This window comes from Haliaeetus leucocephalus, unplaced genomic scaffold (genome assembly GCF_000737465.1).
Source record: "Haliaeetus leucocephalus isolate CR32 unplaced genomic scaffold, Haliaeetus_leucocephalus-4.0 Scaffold953, whole genome shotgun sequence".
Taxonomy (NCBI): Eukaryota; Metazoa; Chordata; class Aves; order Accipitriformes; family Accipitridae; genus Haliaeetus; species Haliaeetus leucocephalus.
Window position 1 is genome coordinate 976,321 of NW_010973389.1, and position 24,759 is coordinate 1,001,079.

General features: G+C 38.1%; 1 protein-coding gene across 2 annotated transcripts in view; it reads right to left on the bottom strand.

Annotated features, from left to right (window-relative positions):
* Positions 1 to 24,759, bottom strand: part of PTK2 (protein tyrosine kinase 2) — a 132,180-nt gene that overhangs the window by 93,317 nt on the left and 14,104 nt on the right. For both annotated transcript variants that reach the window (XM_010584205.1, XM_010584204.1), the window contains exon 3: positions 15,836 to 15,923. In XM_010584205.1, coding sequence (XP_010582507.1) covers positions 15,836 to 15,923 — 88 coding nt within the window. The remainder of the gene's footprint in view (positions 1 to 15,835; positions 15,924 to 24,759) is intronic.

Genomic DNA, 24,759 nt, shown 5'->3' on the forward strand with positions numbered 1-24,759 from the left:
CCCGAGAAGGATGGTTGGGACAAACCAGCATATTTGGACCACTGCTGGCGTGCATCGTCCCCCAGCTGTGCTTGGGCACAGTCTATAAGAGTGGTAAAGTGGCATGTACAAAAGCTGTACCACAGAGCATGCTAAATATTCAACAAGATGGACTATGGTGGGTCAAAGCTTCATCACATGTCCTGGACTTGTTTTATTTACTAATATCAATGTAGGCAGAAAGCCTACTTTTTAGGTAATACTTTCATCACATTGGAGTAATTTATTCAGTTACTAACCAAGAAAAAAAAAAAAAATAGACAGTAAGAGAGAACAGAACTAGTGCTGAAGAATTTAACTCTGATCCTGTCTTCTGTGCAACAGGCGTTTTTTACCAGTAACATAACTCTACAGAAGTACAACTTTTCTTTAATGCCTCATGTTATCCTCTGTCTTATGAAATCATAAACTTGCTATAGAGATCCTGAAGTCTAAGATCCTAAAGTTGCAGAAAGTCCTGAAGTATCACAAAAATCCACAACTGACTTGCAGAGGAGATTATACATTATGAAAGCAATACACTTTACAAAATGCTTTTTTTTGAGTGATGACAAGTTGTAAGAAAAACAATTTCAAACTGCTACTGCTATAAAATTCATAATTTAAAAGATAAGTACAGCAACAGATTCAACAGCTGGAGGTCCCCTCCAGTCAGCACCCTCCCAGTAATGCATGAACATGCATTCTCTCACCACCAATGTGACAGCTGGATCCAGCCCTAGACTACAAAGCAAGAAATACATAAGACCTTCCTAGTTATGAAGGGCATGAAAAATTTTTGTTATTGAAAGATGTGAAAGAAGAAATACGCGCAAGAGTGAGAATATGAATTATTGCAATAGCTGCAACATCAGGAGAAAGTTTCTTGCATTTGAACTCATACAGGTACTCAACATGACAAAACAATAAGCTTTTAACCCTTCTCAAGTCAATTCCTACAAATACTAATGAAGACAGGAGGAGAAAAAATTGTCTTTCACCATCATATACTTTGCTATTTGTATACACACATGGAAATAGTCATTCTGTATTCCCGTGGCAGTAATACACAAAATATGTAGAATTAAGAATTGTCTTTTTCTTCATTATGCTTACAATTGAAAAAACCAAACACCTTCTCATGTGAAACAACATTCTATTTGAGTTTGGCAACATTTACAAAGATTTGTCTCATTAAAGGTTAAAAAAAACGCCCCCCCCCCCCCCCCCGGACTCTATATATCAGGTAATTACAATGGCTGTAAGTGATATAAACTGAGAGAAAGATGCATCTTCCAGGAAGTCAAGATGTTTTGATTCCGTATTTTTGTTCAGAACCATGAAGGTCCCTAAGTGCAAAGAGTCCTATCATTAGCCAAGTAAACAGTCATTGTTCTAATGGATGAAACGTCTTCTAATTTATGAAATCCTTTACAAACAACCCTGTATAAATTAGAGAGAATTGTCAGGACAACAGGAAATGGCCTTAAGTTGTGCCAGGGGAGGTTTCAATTGGATATTAGGAAAAATTTCTTCACTGAAAGGGTTATTAAGCATTGGAACAGGCTGCCCAGGGAAGTGGTTGAGTGACCATCCCTGCCGGTATTTAAAAGACATGTAAACGTGGTGCTTAGGAACATGGTTTAGTGGTGGACTTGGCAGTGTTAGGTTAACGGTTGGACTAGATGATCTTAAAGGTCTTCTCCAACGTAAATGAAATTAAATGATCATGTTATCTATTTACTCATAAGATACAGCAGACACATTCCATTCATCTGAAAGACTTGGCAAAGAAGGCATTGCAGAAATATTTTCTGCAGTGGGAATTTAATGTCCTGTTCTTCAGCATCAGGTTTAAAGACTGCCTAATGATACGAAGTGACTGAAGAGTCCTCCCATCTGAATCATCCAGAATCGCATAGGGAAGGAACCTCTGGAGGTCCTCTGGTCCAATCCCACTGCTCAAGCAGGGCCACCTAGAGCCAGTTGCCCAGGACCGTGTTCAGACAGCTTTTGCGTATCTCCAAGGATGGAGACTGCACAACCTCCCTGGGCAACCTATGCCAATGCTCAGTCATCCTCACAGTAAAAAAAAAAAAAAAAAAAAAAAAGTTTCCTGATGTTCAGAGGGAACCTCCTGTGTTTCAGTTTGTGCCCATTTTCTCTGGTCCTGGCACTGGGCACCACTGAAAAGACCCTGGCTCCATCCTCTTTGCACCATCCCTCCTCTCAAGGCTGAACAGTCCCAGCTCTCTCAGCCTTTCCTCAGAGGAAAGATGCTCCAGGCCCTTCATCATTTTCATGGCCCTTTGCTGAACTCTCTGCAGAAAGAAGCTCAATCTCCCTTGTACTCAAAGTCATTACAACACCTGGAGGCATTTTCAAGAAATTTGGCAATCCAGAAAATCAGGCATTTCTGACCAGCCTGTACTGCTCAGTATCATCAAGTGTCAAAATGGGAAGAAGTCTCCCTGGAAAGGGCACTTCTGGAAACAAGACAAAAAATGCAGAGATTTTGAGTAGTATCTTATCTCAACTACTGTCCGTTTACAATTACTCTTCATTCTACTGCAGAACTGCACCTGTCAGTAATGGTATAATATTTCTCTAAGAGAAAATCTTCTATAACCAAGATTTGTTTAACTTTAAATCAGAACTACAGTCTAGATATCTTCACAAACGGCACAAAGTAGTAACTTCAACAGAAAAATGAACAAGAACTTCTGTTCATCAGTAAGTATATGAAACCTGTGCTGCATTAAAACTGTCAGACCCAAGCTCAGAGCACTTAAATCAGGAAAACAGTTTTCAGGTTCCCATGTTATTACCGTAAATGACCCCTACGGTACACATAGGTGGCAAACAACAGAACAGTACTCCTTGTCTGAAGGTCTACATGGGGATATTTGACAAATAAGAAACAAATTGAAGATGCAAATTCTACACGAGTTCAGTTCTTATATGGATTCCCATATTCTGTAAATGTATCAAGTTAAAAGAAATTATCATCAGCTTACTTCTTGATTATATTATCCATAGTGAGGTTTAATGAACTTTAATCATACTTTAAATACAAGCTTTCATTTTATTCTCCTACCTCTTTTCTGAGAATTCACCTTCATGTATACACCAAGTTACTTCACCTAAAAAGCTAACATAGCTGTTCACAAAAATCCATTAGCTAGCCCACCTTACATCTGCCCAAATCAAATATCCATTGGCTAGTTCACTTATAATTAAGTAAACTTTTTTTTAACTATGCATTCAATTTTTTGAACCATTTCAACAATTTTGCATCACCAGGAAATTTCAAAGCTGTTATCTACCCATTCCTTGAGGTATTCAGAGACCAAAAAGAACTGGCTGTAGCAAAATATTTTGTCAATCCTGACATATAAAACTTCCCCTTGCAGAAACTATGCTAATTTGAGGCTACTAGTATATCATGATCAAATATGTATTCATTTATCTTCATAGCTCATTGCCTCGTAGATACCAGTACTGAAGGACTTCATTTGTTAAACTAAACAGCTTAAGAACATCTTCAGTTTCATGCAAACATATTTTAAAATGCTGCTAGCCTCAAGTAACCACTCTTCCATAAATAAATAAGCAACATTACCCAAACATTTAAAGTTTGGCGTTTCATTCCTCTTGCCCTCCAGCTTGTGAGCTTTTGCAAATTCTATTCATGTCTTCCCAGTTTGACTCTGCAACTACAAGCACCAGAACTTGACTACAAAAATTTAAAAAACCCTTCCCATTCCAACAATTTGGAAGAAAAAATAAGTATTGTGAAAATTCTCAGCTTATTTCCAAGACAAAAGCGAGACATTTTCACCATAATGCTGCAAGCACAGTTGCCTACTTGGGTGCATAATTTTGTTAGGGTGACAAGCAGAAAAAAGGGGGTTTTGGGTTTTTTTTGCACATCCCAGTCCAGAAGAGATGGACAAACACAGATATTTCATAAAGCTGGTGTAAATTACATTGTATTCCTTCCACCTCAAATTTCAGCCAACAGAGATTCTCCCTTGCTGATTTATTGTGGGGGGTGGGTGTGTGGGTGTGTATGTGGGTGGGTGTTGTTTCTGAAGTTCCTTGGTACAGTAACGTGGAGTTTCAAGTCTTTCAAATTCACTACAGTATTCAACCTGAAGAGTGAGATAAAAATGCCTTTATGCGCCTAAGAAATGACGTGAAAACAGAAAAAATAGCCTCCATCAGTGTCCACAAGTGACTAATAGCAGTGTTCACAATATCACCCATGGCATCCTCTCATCAAAATTAATACTTGCACTTGATTATCATAAAGCACTACATATACATTATATACACCTATTTATTTTTGTGTTTAAAATTTGGAAGGTATACAAAGAGATTATAAGGTTCAGAAGGCCGATGGCCATAATCTTGTGGTCTAATTAGACTGAGCAGTGTCCTATTATGGATAGCAAAGGTAAGAAATTGATAGAAGGAATTAATTTTATCTTGCTTTTTTCAGAAACCTGTCCATACACATTCTTCTTGAAATATCAGTAAGTCTAAGGAAACAAAAAAAACCAAATACAAAAAAAAGTGGATTCGATTTCTACTCCCAGAATACTAATGAGAACTTCTCTTATCATCTTTAATTTTTCTCGACTATTTTGTTTGAGATGGCATTAGATCAATGCATGAACTAATGCTCGTGCAAAGATTAGATAAGAATTTTGCAAGAGGTTCAGCACAAGCTGCATAACCTCCTAAGGAAAAAGCCCAAACAAATTTTAAATGGAAGAGACGCAAGAGATAACTTAATGGTAATTAAGCACACTGCCACAAGGAAATGGAATAGTTTTCCTAGAAGTCTCTTGTGTTTGCTCAATTATTACTTTTATTATTATTGTTGTTAATATAGTTAAATGAGAGAAATGAGAATAGTTTTTGTCTGTTTCAGAGAAAAAAGGCCCAATCTTTAAAAGCATAAAGCCTATATACATACAAAGACACAAAAATGAAACTCTGGCAAATCTAAAGAATTCTACCATTTTTTTCTGTTTACTACAAATTCAGAAGTATGTTAGGAAGGAGGATGAATCCTGATCTGTGGGTTTTGGAGATACTGTTATCTGTGAGCTCATGTTACACCTGCAGAACTGCCCTCCTTGGTGGTATGTGCAGACCTTTACTTACGGCTTGGATGTTCAGTTAACAGTATGCAATGCCTGGAGGAAGGCTGAAGAGTACGTCATCAAGATATATATACTCTTCAAGCAGATCAAGTACCACTGCTGTTGTTCTGCTCCCCATTTTAATTGTTCAGAATGGGATCTCTCCAAAGGCTAAACCAGAAAAAAATTGTAGGATGCTATTTAATATACCTTAATTTTACCTAGTTTGTAAGAGAACACTGATTTATATAAATTTGTCACACAAAACTGGTTTTGAAAAAGCCACCCCCAAAAAACCAACCGGCCAAACAAGAAACAGAAAGGCAGCAACTCATACTGATTTCCACCAAGCCAACGAAGCCTTCAAAGTACTCCTGCTAAACCTGTGTGGCACTACTTCAGTTACACCACATACTAGAGACCAGATGCTCTGGCAATGATGAGACTACGTGAAGCCTGTAGTCATCTCAAATACTTCATTGTCACAATGTTTTAGCAATAAAAATGCATAAAGATTAACAAGGCAAACACTCAGATTTACACTAGGATTATGAATTCAAGTGCTATACTGCTAAAAGCCTATATAATTTTCATTTGGTAACAATCAAAACCCCAAAATATTATGTCTTAAGTGAATCAGTTTGGTTTATGTTGCTTGCAACACACTTGCTTCCACTCACCCATTTTGCATTCTAGCAGAATGTGCTTATCTGAACTTGCACAGAAAAACACACTGGAAAACAGTTTAAAGGAAGATAGAGACAAAAATAATTCCTTGCTGCAAACTGTGGCGTTGATTTCAAGCACCTTTCCCCTCAGATTTCTTTCTTATAAATGTTCTAACAAGTTTAAATCAGATTTACAGTCAAGCAGGTGTACACATGGCAGGGGAGGGGATTAATCTATTCAAGTTACATTAAACATGGTATAATGGAAATGCAAACTACTTCAGGCTTCTAGATGACTACTACTACTACAATGTCAGTATTAGAAGTACTAACTGTACTTGCATTTGCTCTCTCACAGGCTGGCAAGTAAGAATTAAAGTGTGACCTATGCTTCACATTTGTAGTTAACTTCTTGGTCACGACAGCTCAAACAGTCTACTACAAAGAATGGATGCAATATGTGGAAAACATTAACACCAAGCATAAATGCACCTCTCAGAGGTAGGAAAAGAAGTCTTTTACATGTTCTGATAAAATAAAGTGAAAGAAAACTGTCACTCCCCCGTCCCAACATACACTACATGTGTTCAATGAGTACACGCTTTGAAAGGGTAGTCGTATTTAAAATAAACAAGAATTTAGAAGTCCAGTATAATCCTATGCCATAACATATTTCCTGACATATTAATGTCCTGATATTCAGTGAGAATCCACTTTGTTTATTTACTTTCTAGTCTCACCAATATTTTTAAATATTTTTGTCACTATTTTTCATTGATTAGCCAGAACAAAAATCTCTCTTACGTCTCTAGTCTTTTGAGCATTAGAAGTTCAAAGATATTCTTAAATCATAACAAAGAAAGCAGGTGAACACTGAACCATGAACTAATAAGCTTTTTCCGCAAGGAAAACTGGCACATAAACAAAAGCACAGTTTAATTTCTGATGTCAGACTTTTAAAATATTTGTTCTTTTACTTGAATGGGCAAATTACTGATGGTCTAACTTCTCAAAATTTACTAGGAAATAATGGGCACTTTCCTAGCTATATAGATGGCTAGCAAATTCCAGCTAGTATAATTTAAAAAAAAAAAAAGACAGAGGAAAGCCCATGTTTGTGAAGATGGCAAAATTAGAGAATAGCCCTATGCTAGCACACATGATTTAAGAAGAAATCTATCACAGGCCTCGTATTTTATATACCAGCTGCTACTTTCAAAAGCCATCTGCTTCATTTTTCTGCACATGATTTTTTTATGCAGCTGCAGTATTTCAGAAAAACATTCACTCAGGCTGACAAGCTATCTTGCCAGTGCAGTTCATAAAAACACAATGCTGGATTTAATTTTTTTTATTAAGAACAAGAATAAAATCAGTCTGAACTTAATACTGAACACTTTCCAGGAGTTTAGGGATTTTTAAAAAACTACTTGCTGTCTCTTAAAAATGTATTTTAGATTTAAGTTTTTTTATATCCTTAGAAATTATTAAATAAAATTATCAAACTTTGTTGAGTTTTCTTTTCAAGCATAACTACTGTGGAAATTCTTTAGCAACAGTACTATCAAATGGCGTTTCAATAAGCGCGAATACCAATAATTAGCCACTACACTGGCTTTCCCAGCTCATTTAATGTTACCAAGACATCTCCCACAGGATAATCTCCAATTTTTCAGGAGGACAGTTTAAAAATGAGCAATCTATTTCTCTTGCTTTACTTTCAATGTCTATGACCTACTTAAACAACTTAGTCTTTTTTTTTTTTCCCCCTAAATTGGCTTTGCTTTGAAAACTGCATTTAAAAAGCACTTCAGTGATTAAGTACCCCCTAAAGAGTTAAGTGCATAACCAAAAAAAAAAAAAATCACAACTGTGTAAGATATTTAGATAAGCAAACAAAGAAACAAAATGTCTTCTGTACTCCATTTAGTAAATAGCATAAGAATCGTAATTATAATAGTTTAACGAAGCACGGAAAACAAAGATTCACATTACACCATTTTCTCCTTATCTATTTGTTCTATCCAGATATTTTTAGCTGGTGTTTTTATATTCAGAAATGATGTACTTGTGCTTAGCTAGTGGCATTTATATTAACAAATACCAGTTTCCTCTGAACCTTCCTGTATCTGCAATGATTATTTATTCATTCTCCTTTTTAACAGGTCAGGTGTGTTCCAGCACCTGCTTTTAAACATTCAAGTTTCAAATACCTGAAGGTATTCTGGTGTTTGGTTTTTGTATGCAATAGCTCACCCTCAGCCACCACAGAAACTGCTCGTAAGGATCTTCATTTTACACTAACGCACAGCATTCTGGTAACATTGGTCCTACGAAAGTACAGTGAAATTTTTCCTACAATTTACCAACTTCTATAACATGAAAGTCCAGAACGCCTCAATATATCCACTGGAAAAGCTGATCTTCAGCAACTACCTATGGGACCAAGAAAACGATTGAAGCATATACCACATTTGTTCTCCCCACAATTTCACATTCAAAATGAACAATGTTGCTCTGTGTTCAGAATATTCCTGTTCAGACTGCACTCTGCAGCAGGTACCACACGTTAAGTCCACCACGATCCATGACACAGCTCTTCTGTGGTACCCTATAAGACATATTTATCTCAAATATTCTGTGGTTTCCACTGCAATCTTTCTTGTAGCGTTAAATACACCACAGAAATGCTGTAGCATAGCCTGGGACAGATACATCATTAGACGAATGCAGAACAGCCACCCAATATAATTACTTACATGTGTAATCACCGAACTGCAAAAGGAGATGGCTCCTCCATCTTTTCACAGCGGAGCCCACCCTCATTTACCAACAGCAGGTTCCTGTAGGACACTGAATTTTCTTCACTACAGAATCAGAATAATCAGCTTGAAAGAATAGGGTCTCAAGCCACATTACTACAGCTTCAGAAATCTTATGCAAAATTAACCCTCAAAGATTTGTGCCTCATCTGCTTTGAATGAAGTACCATATGCACAAAAGCCCAAAGCATACTTTTAATGTCATCACTATTTTTAGGAGCCACCTTAATGATCGTAATGGTAGTTTTTAAATATGCACAGGAGGGACACACATATGTGTTTCCACCCCTATTTACCCATCTAATAATATTAGACTTATTATAGAAGATAAGTCTACATTAGGGAAAATTAAGGCTTTGGCCTCTTCTAGTGGAGTTAAAAGCAGAGATTCAGTATCAGGATAACATTCATTTGCCATCTGCCCTCAGCTGCTCCTCCTTTTCGTCTTCCAAGGTCACAGTCTCTATATTATCTAGAGGTGATCTTTGACATCTCTAACTAATTTTGGAAGCTCCTCTGTTAATAATAAGGGCATTAGAGATGGGGTGAGGGGGGTAATCAACTTCTGACAAGGCATTGTTAGGGACAGAATGGCTAAAAATGATCCCTTCTGTCCGAGTGGGCTGATCTCCAGATGTCACTGCAATATACACTGCTGCCTCTCAGATCTTCGATAAAGTAGGACTATACTCTTGGGAGCCATATAGTACTCAACCTACTAAGCATGCCTTGCTAACACCTAATTTTATACTTCTCCTCTGACACAGAATTTTGCTTTGCCAGAAGAAATGACTCCAAGAATCAACATGAGTCAACTTGTTGTGGTTTGGGTTTTTTTTTGTCTGATGCATGTTATAGGCAACCTAACACACTACTGATAGACTAATCTGAATAACATTTTGTTCAAGATTACTAACACAGACATATCCATGCATCAGTACATGGAAACCTGTCTTGAGCATTTTAAATGTATTGTATCAAATTAAGAGTAATTCACATATGACTGCAAGAAAGCCCACAAGCACTATTTTCACCACTCTGGTTGACAGGGGGAAATTTTAAATCAAAGCACCCATTTTTCTTTGGACTGGGCTTGGCTGACAAATTATTTAAGAGGTATTTAGGAATACGAGTATGTTTTGCATTCCTATCAGACAGCACTGCTAACAGAAAGCAGACATTTGACACAGAACATTTAGAAGATACCAAAGTAGCTACACAACTATACAAACAGCAAGATCTACAAGAAGAATGTCAGCATAGTTTTGAGAGTGTAAATAAACTTTTATAGTTAAAAAATGAGTACTTTATGAGGTATTGTGAATTTCAGCAATTTCAAGAAACCAACACCTTGTAAAGGATATCTCATTTATAATTAGTTTTGCAAGCTGCAAGGAGCAGACAGGTGATGTTCAGTTTCATTTATTAAAAAAAAAAAAATTGTATATTTTTAAGCAGCTGCAATTCTAACATTTATTACCACTTCCCTGTAGGGCACAGTTTGTGTGTCAACCATTAACTCTTCCTGAAAGATCTTTTTTTTGTTTTAAACAGGCTGCCAATTATCAGGAACAATGCCAGCTTTTCTCCCCGTGTCCTTGATTTTCTTCAAAGCTTTTCCTGTCAAAGTCATTTGCTTTAGCTCTCCTATTTTTGTTAGGGTATAAGAGATGTTGTTATTTAATTAGGTTAAAGAGTCTAATTCCCAGTCTGCACTTCAAATTATATCTCATGCACCTAAGCCTTATAAAACTTTAATCATTAAGTTACTGCAGTAATTGCCTGGACTTAAAATTTCCTACATGTTGGGGGACAGTGTTACAAAAATAATTTAATTTGCATGATGCATTTATCTGCCACAATATAAAAGAGAATTTTCATTTAAGGAAATACATTTTAAGTGTTAACATTATTTTTACAGACACTACAGAGACAGAGCAAGAAAGTATCATTTGTCTAGAACAAACTATGCCTCCTCTTCCTTTAGAGATTTTTTTCTTTTTTTTTTTAAGAAAACAAGTATCACTTTTTCCTCTTTTTTTTTTTTTTTAAAGTTTTCTTATGAAAATGAACCTGCATTGTACTTGTCTGATGAAACACAGAATCTCTGTGGCACAGAATTCAGCCCAATTTTTGCAGAACATCATTTATCTGCCCTAACTTTGAGATCATCCTCTCCCTGCTTCCAATTCCTTCTCTGGTGCATTACACAAACTTTGGCTCATTTTAAAAAGCAAACCCAAAGCACAGTCCAGTCCTATGGTTTCCTTTATTATATGTATGTACACCTCCAGGTCAGCTCCATGCTGCAGGCTAAATAAGGCAGGACAGAGGAAAATTCTATGCTGATAAAACCAACCTTTTCTTGTTCTTTGGGGTCTAAAAAAACCCCAAAAGTTACTTTTAAAGTCTTCTGTTTGAAGCACAAGGACAGCAACAATGGAACAGCTGATGCCTAAGAGCTGGGTCGTCCGTCCCTCCACCCACCCCCCCCCAATACAGATGCTTACTCCCTTTTCATCAAGGGATAAACCATCTCCAATTACTGGAGGCTAACACGTTATTCAAGGATAAATGTGTGCAAGCTCTTGTCCCACAATAAAAGGAAGGCAATTCAAGTAGCTTACGTCTGATTCTCATTATATGAATGTTTTTAAAAGCTGTATTCTATCTTGATGTGAGATATGGCTTTCATTCCTCACTCAACTATTAAGGCAAAAGAGAAGCCTGTCCCCTTTATTTCCACCTCCCAACAGCCATGTCACTGGAACAGAAGGAAAGGAAGACACTCGCAATGAATTTCATCAACACTTATTTAAAGCAACTGGAAATGCTCCCAAAAAGTACAGGAAAAACGTGAAGTCTAATTTTCATTACTTGAAAAACTCCAATTTTTAATTCTCCTTTTGTACCTTTATGCTTGTTTCCTCTGAAGTTTTCTTGAAAAATGGTAAAAATTCATACAAAATACAGGTATCTTTATTCTTTTGAGATTTACAAAACAGTCAACAAAACATAAAAAAAGGTTACTTGTTGATAAAAATTAACTTAGTGTGTTTTTACTCAGCAATCCTGTGTACTTCATGTTTAAGGTTTTGGGAGCCGGATTAGAGTTGACTTTGGGGTATACAATACAACGGGACACAATTGAAGGCCGGCACATAAAACCTATGTAGCAAGCATCTGCCAACTGTGCAGACAACCATAAATCTGGCATTTCCTGATTTTTGAATACTTTAACCTCACAATTCAAACAGCGCTGGGTGGGATCCAATTTGCCTAATTTGGCTGAAATTGTAAGCAGTTGGGCCCAAGGGAATAATGCAGTCAATGGAGTATCACCACCTAAATGCTCCACTTACTGAAAAAAAGAGAAGACACTGCTGAAGACCTGTCACGCACTACCTTTGACCCCTTCTAAACAGAAAAAAAAAAAAAAAAAGATACAATTCTAGCATTAGCCTGTTGGTCAGAGCTCTGAACTTGGATGTAAAATGACATATCTTGAACACACAACTCCTCCAGTCGAGAGAATTGGCCTAAGCATCAGCCTCTACCCCATCTCAAGTCTCAAAGCTGAAGCACACAAGATGCTTCGACAGACCACGTGGTATTAATATTAGTAAGTTGCATGGTTCCCCCCCTCACACACGCTGATTTTAATCCTTTGCTGTACAGATTGCAAGCCACAGGCACTCTTAGGAAAAGTCTCGTTAAGTGCCCTGCTTTTATACTTCCAATTAGAACAGCTTACGCCCACTGCAGATGGCAGAATGACCTCCACCGATTACAAACAGCTGTATGTCAAGCTACAAACAGTTCTGGTCATAGGTTCTTGATGTGTTCAAGACTCTTGGAAACAAAGAATACCCAAAACAAAGAAAGGTCACAGCATCCTTAAAATAATCAAAATTAAGGAAAAATAAAAAGAAAAAAATTTTCACATATTAAGTCCAAGCTGAAAAGACTTAAATGCTTGCACCAATTTATACAGGGCAATGCACTCACTGAAGTGAATGGGAGTAGTCATGCATGTGAAGTTACAACCGTGTGCCAGTTTTCAGTTTAACAGCCTGATAATTGTGGTTTGGGTTAAACTGTATGAATAAACCGTGTCTGTTGACAGCGATTAAAGTAACGTTTTGTTATCTTTACAAATGTTCTGTGCTCTTCTGGAAGATGAAGATCACTTGAATATTCAGTGATCAAACTTTCAGCTTCTTTTTCAACAGTACTGCTGCTCTGCAACTCAAATTCAAGAAAAAAAATCACATTTTCTAAAACCCATGGACAATTCATGGGTCACAGAGGTCACCATATTTCTTTTGCTTCTCCGTGAACTTCTTATTTGATGTTGTACATTTTTAGTTAAGTCAGACAACATGTTTGGATGTTATCAAGTTAGTAACAGGTTCTCAGCCTGATCTTGAAAAGAAAGATTTAGTCATGGGCAGCATCTGGTCCCCAAAATCTTTTTTTCTCATTTATAACACATGAGGCAGCAATGTATTTGACTTTTACATCTACAAAAGCCAATGTGATTACAGAAGTGTTATTCTGTTTGTAAAATTCCATAACTAGGTCCTATGTTCATTATCTCTAACATATGTTATTTCTGTGCAGAAAGCTCAAGATATGTATGCATGTATGATTTATGTACATTCTGTTGTTCTTGCCTAAATACAGCATGATGTGTCTGATTGAGAGCTGTGGTTAGCAAAAGAGGATGTTAAAATGTTGCAGTAGTGACAGTGAGAAGGGAACAGAATGTCAAAAATTGTCTTTCCTTGTTTTTCCACATTCCCCTGTTTTATGATGCAGTGTTACTGCTCCAATTCTTTTCCTGCCTTCTCTTCATAAGTCAGTGGTGTTGCCTTAACACTTTACCACATAAAAGTAATTGTCTTAATTTATTCAAGAGGGCAAGTGAGACTTATGGAGCAAAACAGAATCACGGGCAGAGAATGACAGCTGTGGAAAGTTGTGCACCTGATTTCCATAACAATGGAGACCCAAATACCTTGCAGCACCCCAGAAAAAAGAACAGTGACTTTTGAAGAACTGGATTTAGAAATACCTCATGATAAGGTGGAAAAGAAAGAGGAAAAGAAAAAAAATTATATGGTGCGCAGAGCAAGGAGACAAGAACCTCTCATTTTCATTTTATAATAGAACTAGGATTCAAGGCATTGTCAGATACACACAGCTGTCGTTTTTGCGTATCAGTTCCTGATGACCTTCATAAACCTTCTTGCTATTCTGAGCTGTTTGTATCTGTTTCTAATGATTTTCCCAAAGTTAGTAAAAATGCGTTTCTCGGAAAATGGTAAAAAAAATATTCCTCTGGCATCTTAAAAGTCCTTGCTTGAAAGAAATAGTTCTCTTAGGCACAAATGAGAGGACACTGCAGGCTTCCCAGCTGTTGAATAGGTAAATGATGGAGTTCAGGAAATTACTTTGGACCTCATTACCTACTTTTGCATCACCGGAAAGACAAAACTCCTGTGTTTAAAACCAGTATGAAGAAAGTCATTTGCTCCTAGAGTAAAAATGAACATGATTTTATTGTTTCTACAAGAACCCCTGGCAGTACTAAAGAGTCACCAAAATCCAGACATTTTTCAGCTGAAACAAGCGTATCACACAGGTCAGTTAAACTAGAATGCTAAGTCCAGGTAAGCACTGCACTAGAGTTGTCTTCTCGGAAATCAACTCTGTCATGTATCAATACAAAAATTTCATCACACATTAAAAAAAATTAGAAGTCATATACCTAAGGCAGAATGTGTGTGTGTACAATAAAGTACAGAAGACATTTACGAAATTAGTATGCGCACGTTGATTCTACATGCTACTTTCAGATAAATATTGGATGGAGGAGAGGAATATGTTTTCCTCTTTTTAGAAACTTAAGATGAAATTTTTATCAGAATTACTGTTTCCTGGTTCCTCATCTGCAAACATGTCTGTTCAAAAGGGCAGAAGAGTGCCACGCTTTGGACCAGCTCCAGTTATATCCTAATTTTAGGGGACATTGATCAAGAATTATGGTATGCCCCAAGCAAGTAACCTAAGATCAGGATATTTTTGAATCTGGCAGAGACACAATAAAAAGAACAGTAGTTCATGGGAATAGTTTTCCTTGGTAGAAGCCTTTGGGGTTTGAGTAACATTATCAGCACTTCGGCACAACAACATGCATCAGGTAAAACAAAATTCCTGTTTCAAAGCAAAACTCCAGAGCTTTCATGGTGTAGTTCCTGAGCTCTGCCATTTCAGCTGACTTCACAAGCCCTCCCCGCTGCCTCTCATTCCCACCTTACTCCATCTCTATCATGACAATAATCCATAAAATTACTCCTTTAAATAATCTAGATTAAAACTAATCCTCCATATAGTACTATAAATTATTGCTTAAAACTATGATATAAAAACATATCTCCTTCACCAACTTGTCACCATTACTAACACAAACTGCTTGTTAAGCACTAACAATATTTCAGTGTATGAAGACAGAAAATGTACCATACAGGCACAGGAGAAGAGCCACCTAACATGTAGCAAATAAGTAACTTTAGGTTTGAATTTTCACAGATGCATGGATTCTTAAACCATTCTAGTCCAGACTCCTCTAAAAGACAGCCCCATGAAGTTTTACTTTGAGCTCGCCAGTCTAAAAGCAGATTAAAATTATTTAAGTCAACAAAATGAAGACTTAGGTGCTTAATTTATAGAAACTTTCACTACTATGCAGTTTTACTAATCAGTAAGAGATACTCAAATCAAGAAAATAACGTAACAATATGAGTGGAAAAAACATTCCACGGCTGTAGTGAAACTGCCCACTTATTTGCGCTTCCAAAAATAAAGAAATTCAGCAATTTAATAAAGTGTGAAATAACTATAAGAAGCCAGCTGAACAACAGTAAATTTTATCAGAATTAAGAAGACAACTGCAGAATTACCTTGTCTTTGGAAAATATTCCTCACCACTTCTCAAGGAGAAAGATGCCATGGACTTCATGCCCTTTCTGCTTTATATATGCAACCTTAAACTTTACCAATTTCTGTTTCTGCAGTAATACATTATCCACATAAACAAATCCAGAATTTTCCAAATTCAGCTAAAGCAGCAAAAATTCAGCAAAAGAGAAAGTGGTAGAACTGAACATACCTGCTGATAGAAAAAATTTAGAGTTGGTTTGTCCTCAGTGAACTGGTTTAGAAATCCTTTTGGCAAATATCTAATTCTCAGTTCGTATCTGAAAAGCAAGAAAAAGAGAATTATACTGGTGAGACAAAAATAATAATTGAGATTTCCTCACAAATAAAAGACGTCTTCAAACACTCTTAAAAATAAGGATAAAATCAAAACAAACTCAGAAAACTACAGGAAAACCTTCTCTTTTGACTACTCAGAGAACTGAACTGGAATGTAGTACCTAAGATTTCATAAAGATGTTACAAAGTAAACAAAACCCTGCTGCCTTCTTGAAGATTCAGTGAGGACTGAGGCATCAAGACTTCGAGCAGATAAGCTATCAGGTCCAGATCCATGGGAAAGGAGGCCCCAATTAGCAGACAACAGCAGATGAGCTGCCACAACCACTGATGTGACCCCCTGGCAACAGCTTTTATCTTTGGTTATCACAAAGCATGGTACTTAGATCCCACTGCTCCAAGTAAGAGCAGCAACCAATGTTACTCACCAGGGAGCAACATCCTACACACAAAACAAGGGCTTACTCAAGGAACACGACTCTGCTCCTTCTCTGATCAAGTGTTGTAATATTCACATCTGAATGTTCCAACGGTTTTGAAGGGACTTCCTCTGTAAAAAGGCTTCCTACTTCCTTATTCATCATCAAGATGCATGCAAAAGCCAAATGAACCAGTTTTCAACGCGACAGTCAAATTTTTTTGAGTTAATAGTACACCACAGAGTAAGGGAGATTCAGAATTAGCCTTGATCCACGACTTATACCAAATTTGTATGCTTTCTCAAACCCTAAACTTATTACAATCCCTAAATTTAGTATCCCTGCTTGTTCTGCAGTAACAGCCCACAATGTTTGACACACACTGCATTATTCCTCCTCTAACACATTCCTGCAACAAAATTCTGATAATAAATGTCCTCATCCCTTTGGGTATGCCAATACAGCTTAACCTAAGTATAAAACTCTTTACAGCCCTTCTCCAAAATAAGTATATTTAACAATCTACTCATGATGGAAAGAGCAAATATTGCAATGTTTCAAGCCGTTGGTTTCAGAAGAACAAAAAGTTCTTTTCAGCAAGTGATTTGGCTGTCTGTAATCAAGATTTATATGGGTATTTGGTAAAAAGTTACTAGGAGTTACTGCTGCTTAGGATTCCACTGCAAACAGAAATTGCAGTATTCTTTGCTTTGAAATCATTGAAAATACATTGTCCCATTAGAAATCATTAAAATAAGGCAAACATTTAGAAACTGTAACCACATGCACATACACTGTATACAAACTATGAATACTTAGAATGACATTTTTTCATAGTATGGCAAGTTTATTTCATAAAGGAAAATGCACGCTCAGTCATCTTGTGCACAGAAAACACGTTGTTACACTAAAAACAGTCTTCACACTGCAGGACATACAAGAGAGGTGGAGAACACCTGAAAGAGGGTAGATTTAGATTGGAGGTAAGGAAAAAATTCCTTACAATGAGGGTGGTGAAACATTGGAACAGGTTGCCCAGAGAAGTTGTGGATGCCCCCTCCCTGGAAGTGTTCAAGGTCACGCTGGACAGGGCTTTGAGCAACCTGGTCTAGTGAAAGATGTCCCTGCCTGTGGCAGGGGGTTTGGACTACATGATACTCAAAGGTCCTTCCCAACTCAAACCATTCTCTGATACGACGACACAGACAGGTATAAACAAAAAGATTCAAAGTCACAGTTAAGACAAACTCTCAAAAGTTACTCTAATTGAGAAGGCACACAGTATCATCTTCTATGGCTGATCAGCTTTTACATTTAATGATACATAGCAGATATCTAGTTATTCACTAAAATTTTAGATATTAGCCAACTTGTACTTGCAGGCGTTTTAAGTGCTAGGAAGAGAAAGCAGTGTGAGTACACTGTCCAGAAGCAGAAAAGTAGAGCCTGCCCTACCACCCGGCTTCTGCCATATCCCTCAAATCTACTGCTGAACACCACTGCAGAGACCAATATGAAATAAAACAAGTCTATGTAAAAAATTACTTGTTTGCATTTTTTTTAGCTCTATGACCTGCTGCATTTTAGTTGTCTTTCTACATTTTGAGATTAAAACCAACACTAGTCTCTGAAAACTGTCCTTATCAATTTCTCATCATTTCCCTGGTACGTTTTCTCCTGCTATTCTCTCCTTGTCCTTTATCTGTTTCTATTTAAATTCCTCTCCCTGGCAGAAGGTTTCCACAACACCTTCCAAGCCTCACTGCATGAAACAGCAAGCAGGAAAAACAGTATTCAAAAGTGAAGACCCAACCTCTGAGCAAAGAAAAGTTGACTGACCAGATACTTGAAGGTGACCTGTTAACTGGTTATCTGTATTGCAGTACCTCCCAGTTAATTAAAACGGTTTCATCCTTTCCCACTGGAGCTGCACTTTGTCAGATCACTGGATGTTAATACAAAATCTGGTACCTATTTTATTACTGCTTTGATAAATCTTTACGAGGGACTGGCAAATACATAGCAAAGGTTGACATGCAACTCAAGGGTATTACCATGGCACAAGAGAATTTATAAATCAGACAGTGAAGTCAGCTAAGGACAATTCAGGATCTTGCAAGCTTAACACTGGCCACTTTTCCTGGGCACAAAGCTATGGCTTTACTTGAATGGATGTCTACATACTTGGTTTCTGTACGACACAGAATACCAGCACACAGTGCTTCTAGGGGACAGTTAATGGACAACAGATTTTCAGTTATTTCAAAGCAAAGAAAAATAAGTTAATAAGCGTACCTACCCTAAGAAGCTGTATTAGGTGCCCAGGTGCCAGAAGCCGGGCAACCTCTGTGAGGAGAAGCCTGGGCTGCCCGGGGCGGGCCCCAGCCAGTCCCAGCTGGCTCCGAGCAGCAGCCGTGGAGAGCCCGGGCGGGAGCAGGTTGTCCCTGAAGGACTGCAGCCCGGGGAAGGGCCCGCGCTGGAGCAGGGAGATGTGGGAGGAGCGGCCGAGAGGGGCTGGGGGGGACCCACCGCAACCCCCGGCCCCAGCCCCTGCGCCGCCCCTCGGGGGGACACGAGTCAGGAGGGAAGGGGTGAAGGTGGGATTGGGAAAGGGGGAATGAGGATGAAGGGGCTGTTTTAATGGTTGTCTTTGTTTCTCACTACCTAAATCTATTTTCATTGGCAATAAATTAAATTAATTTTCCTGAATTTGAGTCTGGTTTGCCTGTGACCACACTTGGTAAGTGATCTGTCTTTATTCTTGACACACAAATTTTCTCATCCTATTTTCTCCCTGTCCTGTTGAGCAGAGGGGGTGAGAGGGCTGGGTGGGGGTCTGGCAGCCAGCCAAGGTTAACCCACTACAGGGTATCAAGTGCCTGGCCAAGGGGACCTTCAAAATCCTGGAAAGGAAGTGTTATGACTCAATGCATTTCAGACATCTTATTTAAGAATAGATACTGAAGATGAGGTTGAATTATACAATCATAGAATCATTTAGGTTGAAAAAGACCTTTAAGATCAAGTCCAAGCATCAACCCAACACCACCACTACGATGCCCACTAAACCATGTCCTGAAGTGCCTCGTCTATGTGTTTTTTGACACTTCCAAGGATGGTGACCCCACCACTTCCCTGGGCAGCCCATTCCAATGCCTGAGAAATAAATTTTTTCTAATATCCAATCTAAACCTCCCTTAGTGCAACTTGAGGCCATTTCCTCTCGTCCAATCTCCAGTCACCTGACAGAAGAGACCAGCACCCACCTCACTACAGCTCCCGTTCTGGGAGTTGTATACAGAGAGCGATCAGGTCTCCCCTCAGCCTCCTCTTCTCCAGACTAAACAGCCCCAGCTCCCTTAGCTGCTCCTCATAAGACTTGTGCTCCAGACCCTTCACCAGCTTCGCTGCCCTTCTCTGGACACACTCCAGCACCTCCATGTCTTTCTTGTAGTGAGGGGCCCAAAACTGAACACAGTATTCAAGGTGCAGCCTCACCAGTGCCAAATACAGGGAGACAATCACCTCCCTGCTCCTGCTGGCCACACTATTTCTGATACAGGCCAGGATGCCGTTGGCCTTCTTGGCCACCTGGGCACACTGCTGGCTCATATTCAGTCGACTGTCAACCAGCACACCCAGGTCTTTTTCTGCTGGGCAGCTTTTCACACTATGCAAATGAAAAGAATCCTTTATTTGGTCTCCCAATGGGCTAAGAACAAATATTGACCGGTAGTCACTTCACTTCTTCAGCAGCGTACATATTGTCTCAGTCGCCCTGATCTAGACCAGAATGTAGAACACCTTTACTCTCTGGGATTAAAAAAAAAAGTATAGGAAAAGCAATTTTTCTCCTTTACAGGGACTTGTCTTCTTAACTGAGGAGCTATGAGAAGCACTGGTTTTTGCAACAGGATCTCATGAGAAAATCAGGTAAGGCAAAACAGCTTGGCTGGGACAGACACTGACAGCAACCTTCATTACCTATTTATAACCTAATCTCTGACTACGCCTATGGGAATGAAGAAGCTGATTTCCAAAGGCCAACTCAAGGATGGGCTTGATTTTCAATATCCTCTAAATCCACTGTCTTTGAAACACAGCCAACTGATGAGGATGACAAGTCCCTTTCCCACAAACCAGGTCTGCTTTCTGAGCAAGCATCCCAGCTGATTATCACCTGCCTTTTCTTTGATAAAACTATTACTGGAAGACCACTATTTTACTTACTGCTCTGCATCTATACTGGGGTACAGAAGCACACTGACACATACTATGGGCCTCCACTCAGACCAGCAGAAAGGTGGGGATCAGTAGAATTAACAAATGGTATGGTGAAGTGACCTGTCCACAGCATAGCATACACTACTGAGCAGTTCTAGGAGCTTCCCTTTGAGTAATAAGCACTACCTGGGCAGTTGGTAGAGCCAAAAAAGAAAGGATGATACAACTCTTAATATTTTGTGGCACTGAAGGAAATAATCTCACCAGTCCCAGGCATGTAGGTTACTTCCAGCAGGTTCCAATTCAGTTCACATCAGCAGAAAAGTAACCGGAAAGGAGAAGATGGGAACAAAAAGGGCAGACAAAGGAGGAGCTTTGAGTGAGTTTAATGAACTGAATCAGCTCACTGAAGGATTAGACAAGCATTAAGGCTCATAGGAGAAAAGGAAAAGGACTGGATAACTGGAAGCAAGAGAGGGGATAAGCCAGACTGTGGAGAGGAGAGGTACAGAGCTGTTAGATCAACTTAGTCAACTCATTAAATCATTCTGCAGGTGGTCTGCCCTTTGTGTCAGTGCCAAAGCATTTGTATTGCAGCTATCGAAACTTACAGTACAGGACTGCTAAGCATAGGGGCTTCCTTTGGGGCATCTGCTACCTGTTAGAACCAAAGCATGAATGTCACCTGGTTACAAGGACCTATTTTACCTACAAACCTTAACTAGAGAACCAGAAGGTGTCTACCCTGTGGGGAACACAGTGTGTTCCATGACATACAATTTGTCACTTGAACCTCTTCGTATTTCCCTTGTGGGGCAAAAAAGACCAGCAAACAGAACAGTGCTTTGGCACATACCATCTTCAGAGACAGAAAGGATAGCTGCTGTGACTGTTTAAGGCACAATATTATAAAAAATAGTGAGGGTTGATGCTATCTATGATTTAAGAGTCCCATACAGAGATAAAAATGAAGGTTAAGGGAGAAAGGCTCTTTCACCTTTCTCCCTCATGCCCTTAGAAACATCCGGTCATTAAAATAATGACAAATGAAGAGGAATTTCTTCATTAAAAAGTGAGTTTAACACATGCCTTGCTAGCGGAAACATTAAGAGGAAACCTGAAGCAAACAAATCCACTCCAGTATTATTGCCTTCCCATTAAAAAGCCCTGTTTTTTTGTTTGTCTGTTTGTATTTCACTTGTCATCTAGGATCATCTCGCATGCACAGGTATACAGGCCTTCATACAAGCAAATGCTTAAAGAACAATTAATAATTTATGCTACTGTAAAAGAAACCTAACAGCAACAGTGTTACTGGAATTCAGTAATGAATAAAACCCTCAGATGGCAGTTGGAAGACTACAGTTTTTCTAAAGCAATTGCATGTAAGTACACTGAAATTATACAATGCTTCTGTAGTGCTAAATCTTGCATAACTCAAAGAAGTAAGACAGTATTACCCAATGTGACGTAAAACACAGCACACTCCAGAATACTTATTTCCTGAACAAACTACTACAAACAAATAAGCAAGCAGTTCCAATAATTATAACTGATCATTTTTGGCACCATGATTTAGACACAATCAGAATTTTCTGATGCTGGACGGAATTATCTTCATTGCCAGAGAATAAAATAGAATGGAAAAAGGATATTTAATTTGATACAGTTAACTAGCACTAACGTTCTTCAAGTAAACGTACAGTGAAGATGCAGGCACAGTCAATAAAAGGCTTCTATCTGACCTTTAGTGCCAATCTTTCTTCTTTATAGGAAAAAACGAAGTATTAGGTCTTTACTGATTTTTATTTAAAACAAACAAACGAACCCATACAAGATAGTTCAAACATCTGCTGTCTCATGCAAAATACAAACCTTTTTACAGCAAGAAGAAGGTCAGAGTACGATACAAAAGTAAATGTGAGGATGGGGAAAAAAAGACTTCCAGTAAGCAATGATTTCCTGTTCATCTTTTGTGACATAATTGAGGTTATCCACTGGTAGTTTGGCAAAGCTAAATTGTGTGTGCTCCTGCAACTGAACTGTCTGCCATAGGAAGAGGGAAGAAAATTTGAAGTGACAGAATTTTGGGTGACCTTGCCCTAAAGCCCACTATTATTTACTCTTTCTAAGCTCTAACTACAGCTATATCATCTGAAGCAGAGCTGTATCCCTATTACTCCCCTTCATTAGCCCATCCTCTGCAGGATTATAAACAGCACAGCATCAAACAAAAGCTGAGTATATGGGAGACAGATTTTATCCTGGTAATTTTTGTGTACAACTTATTGACAATCAGTGTAACTTCTAGTATCTGGATTAGTCCACGAGAACATCTGAGATCTAATTTCTGAACAGTGTGAATATACAGCCCTTTTAATTTGGATGAGATTAAAAAAAAAACAACATACAAGAGGCAGTTACTGGTTTATTAACACTATACGAAGTTTTAATTTAAGAACATTCCAAGATACCTCTCCCTTTACTAATCTAAATATTTTTACAAGTACTGGCATATGATCTTAAACACTCTGTGTTATGGTATTACAAATATGACAGCAGCATTTTGATTATGCACAGCAAATCTCCATGGGTTTAAAAGGTATGTCAGGCTGCATGTATTCGATAAAACTTTAAATGACACTCTGGAAAGGTATTGAATAATTTACATCTTGCCATAGCTCTTTCATGAGTATTTATAAAATTCCTTTCCACAAACTTCAAAACAATATCTAATTTTGCTTTTGAAACTAATTAACTTTGCTCTGCAATGTGTACAATGCAAGCTGCACTGCCTAATAAAAATGGAACTGACACTTGTACACTATGTAACAAATTTCCACAGCATAAATTATTCACATCTTGTACACAGCACTACTATCATGGAAAGGGTTCAGGAATCCCCTACTTCCTAAGCTGTGATTTCACAGTATTATCAGTGAAAAATTTCTTGTGAGGTATGGAAGTGAAAATAGTGACGCATGTCCCAGAAACAATAAAATGTAACATGCACAAAAAGGCATGTGCAACTTTTCTGAAACCCAAATTTTAAACATTCCTAATTTGTTTGAATTTATTGCATTTGTTAAAATCAGGCCCCTAAAGAGAATTTATAAACTGAAGAATGCCAACTGTGACATCTGCTAGTACATAACAACTCCATTTGAAAGAAATTAAGTATAGACTATTTACAATAATTTTGCAGAAGATATGTGTAGCCTTTAAAATAACTACCAACCTCTGCACAAATTGTCGTTATGAATATAAACCACAGAAAAAACATGCACAAAACTCCTGCAGTGAACTAGTAATTATAGTAATCTACTTTTTGGTGTTCCCACATGAGTTCAGTGCTATACTTGGTTTAATGGTATTTTAAAACTCTGAGCTCCCCATCCTCTCTAGTAGACTATTGTGTCTTTCTGCAAGTAAATTTTAGTTTCCTCTTGTCTTTCTGCCAACAAAGTGGACAATCTTTCCCTCCTTCCTCTCCAGCCCACAACCTCTCCTGAGCATGCACCATCAGCTTACTCTGCTAAAAAGCTGAAGAAAACTCAGCCTCCAACAGAACACAGGTCACACCACTTCTTTTATCCAACTAACTGGTATCATGAAAATATCACAGCAAATGTACCTAGGCTATGAAAAAAAATCCAAAATTCTGCAGTTACCTTTCTGTTTTTCATTGCTCCTGGAATAACTGGAGAAGATCCCAGTTAGAAGAAAGGCAGATGTCACTCATCGCTCTGGGCCTCAATTCATTACCAAATAAACAGTTTTACAACTGAAAAATTTCACAACAGCAGAGGGATAAACTGCTCTATTCACTGCATTTCACTGTTTTCAAATCACGTTTCTCTTACTCAGTCTCTCTATAAATACAAGTACTTAACAATATATTTTTGTTTTTATTTAAATAATAAGACTTATCCTTTTAAAATTGCAGCAATGTGCTTATAACACAAATAGGAATAGCATTCCTGCCCTAAAACTTTTAAGGCTGACAAAACCCGAGATGGGGCTGGTTCACTAGATGTATCACGTTTTGCAGATTTTCAGGACAAAGGACTAGGAGATTTCTGTTCCTATTTTATGCCTTCTTGAAATCCCAGCTTACACTTATCTGTTCTCTTTAGTATGCAGGAAACCCCTTACAACAAAAGAAATCCGCAAA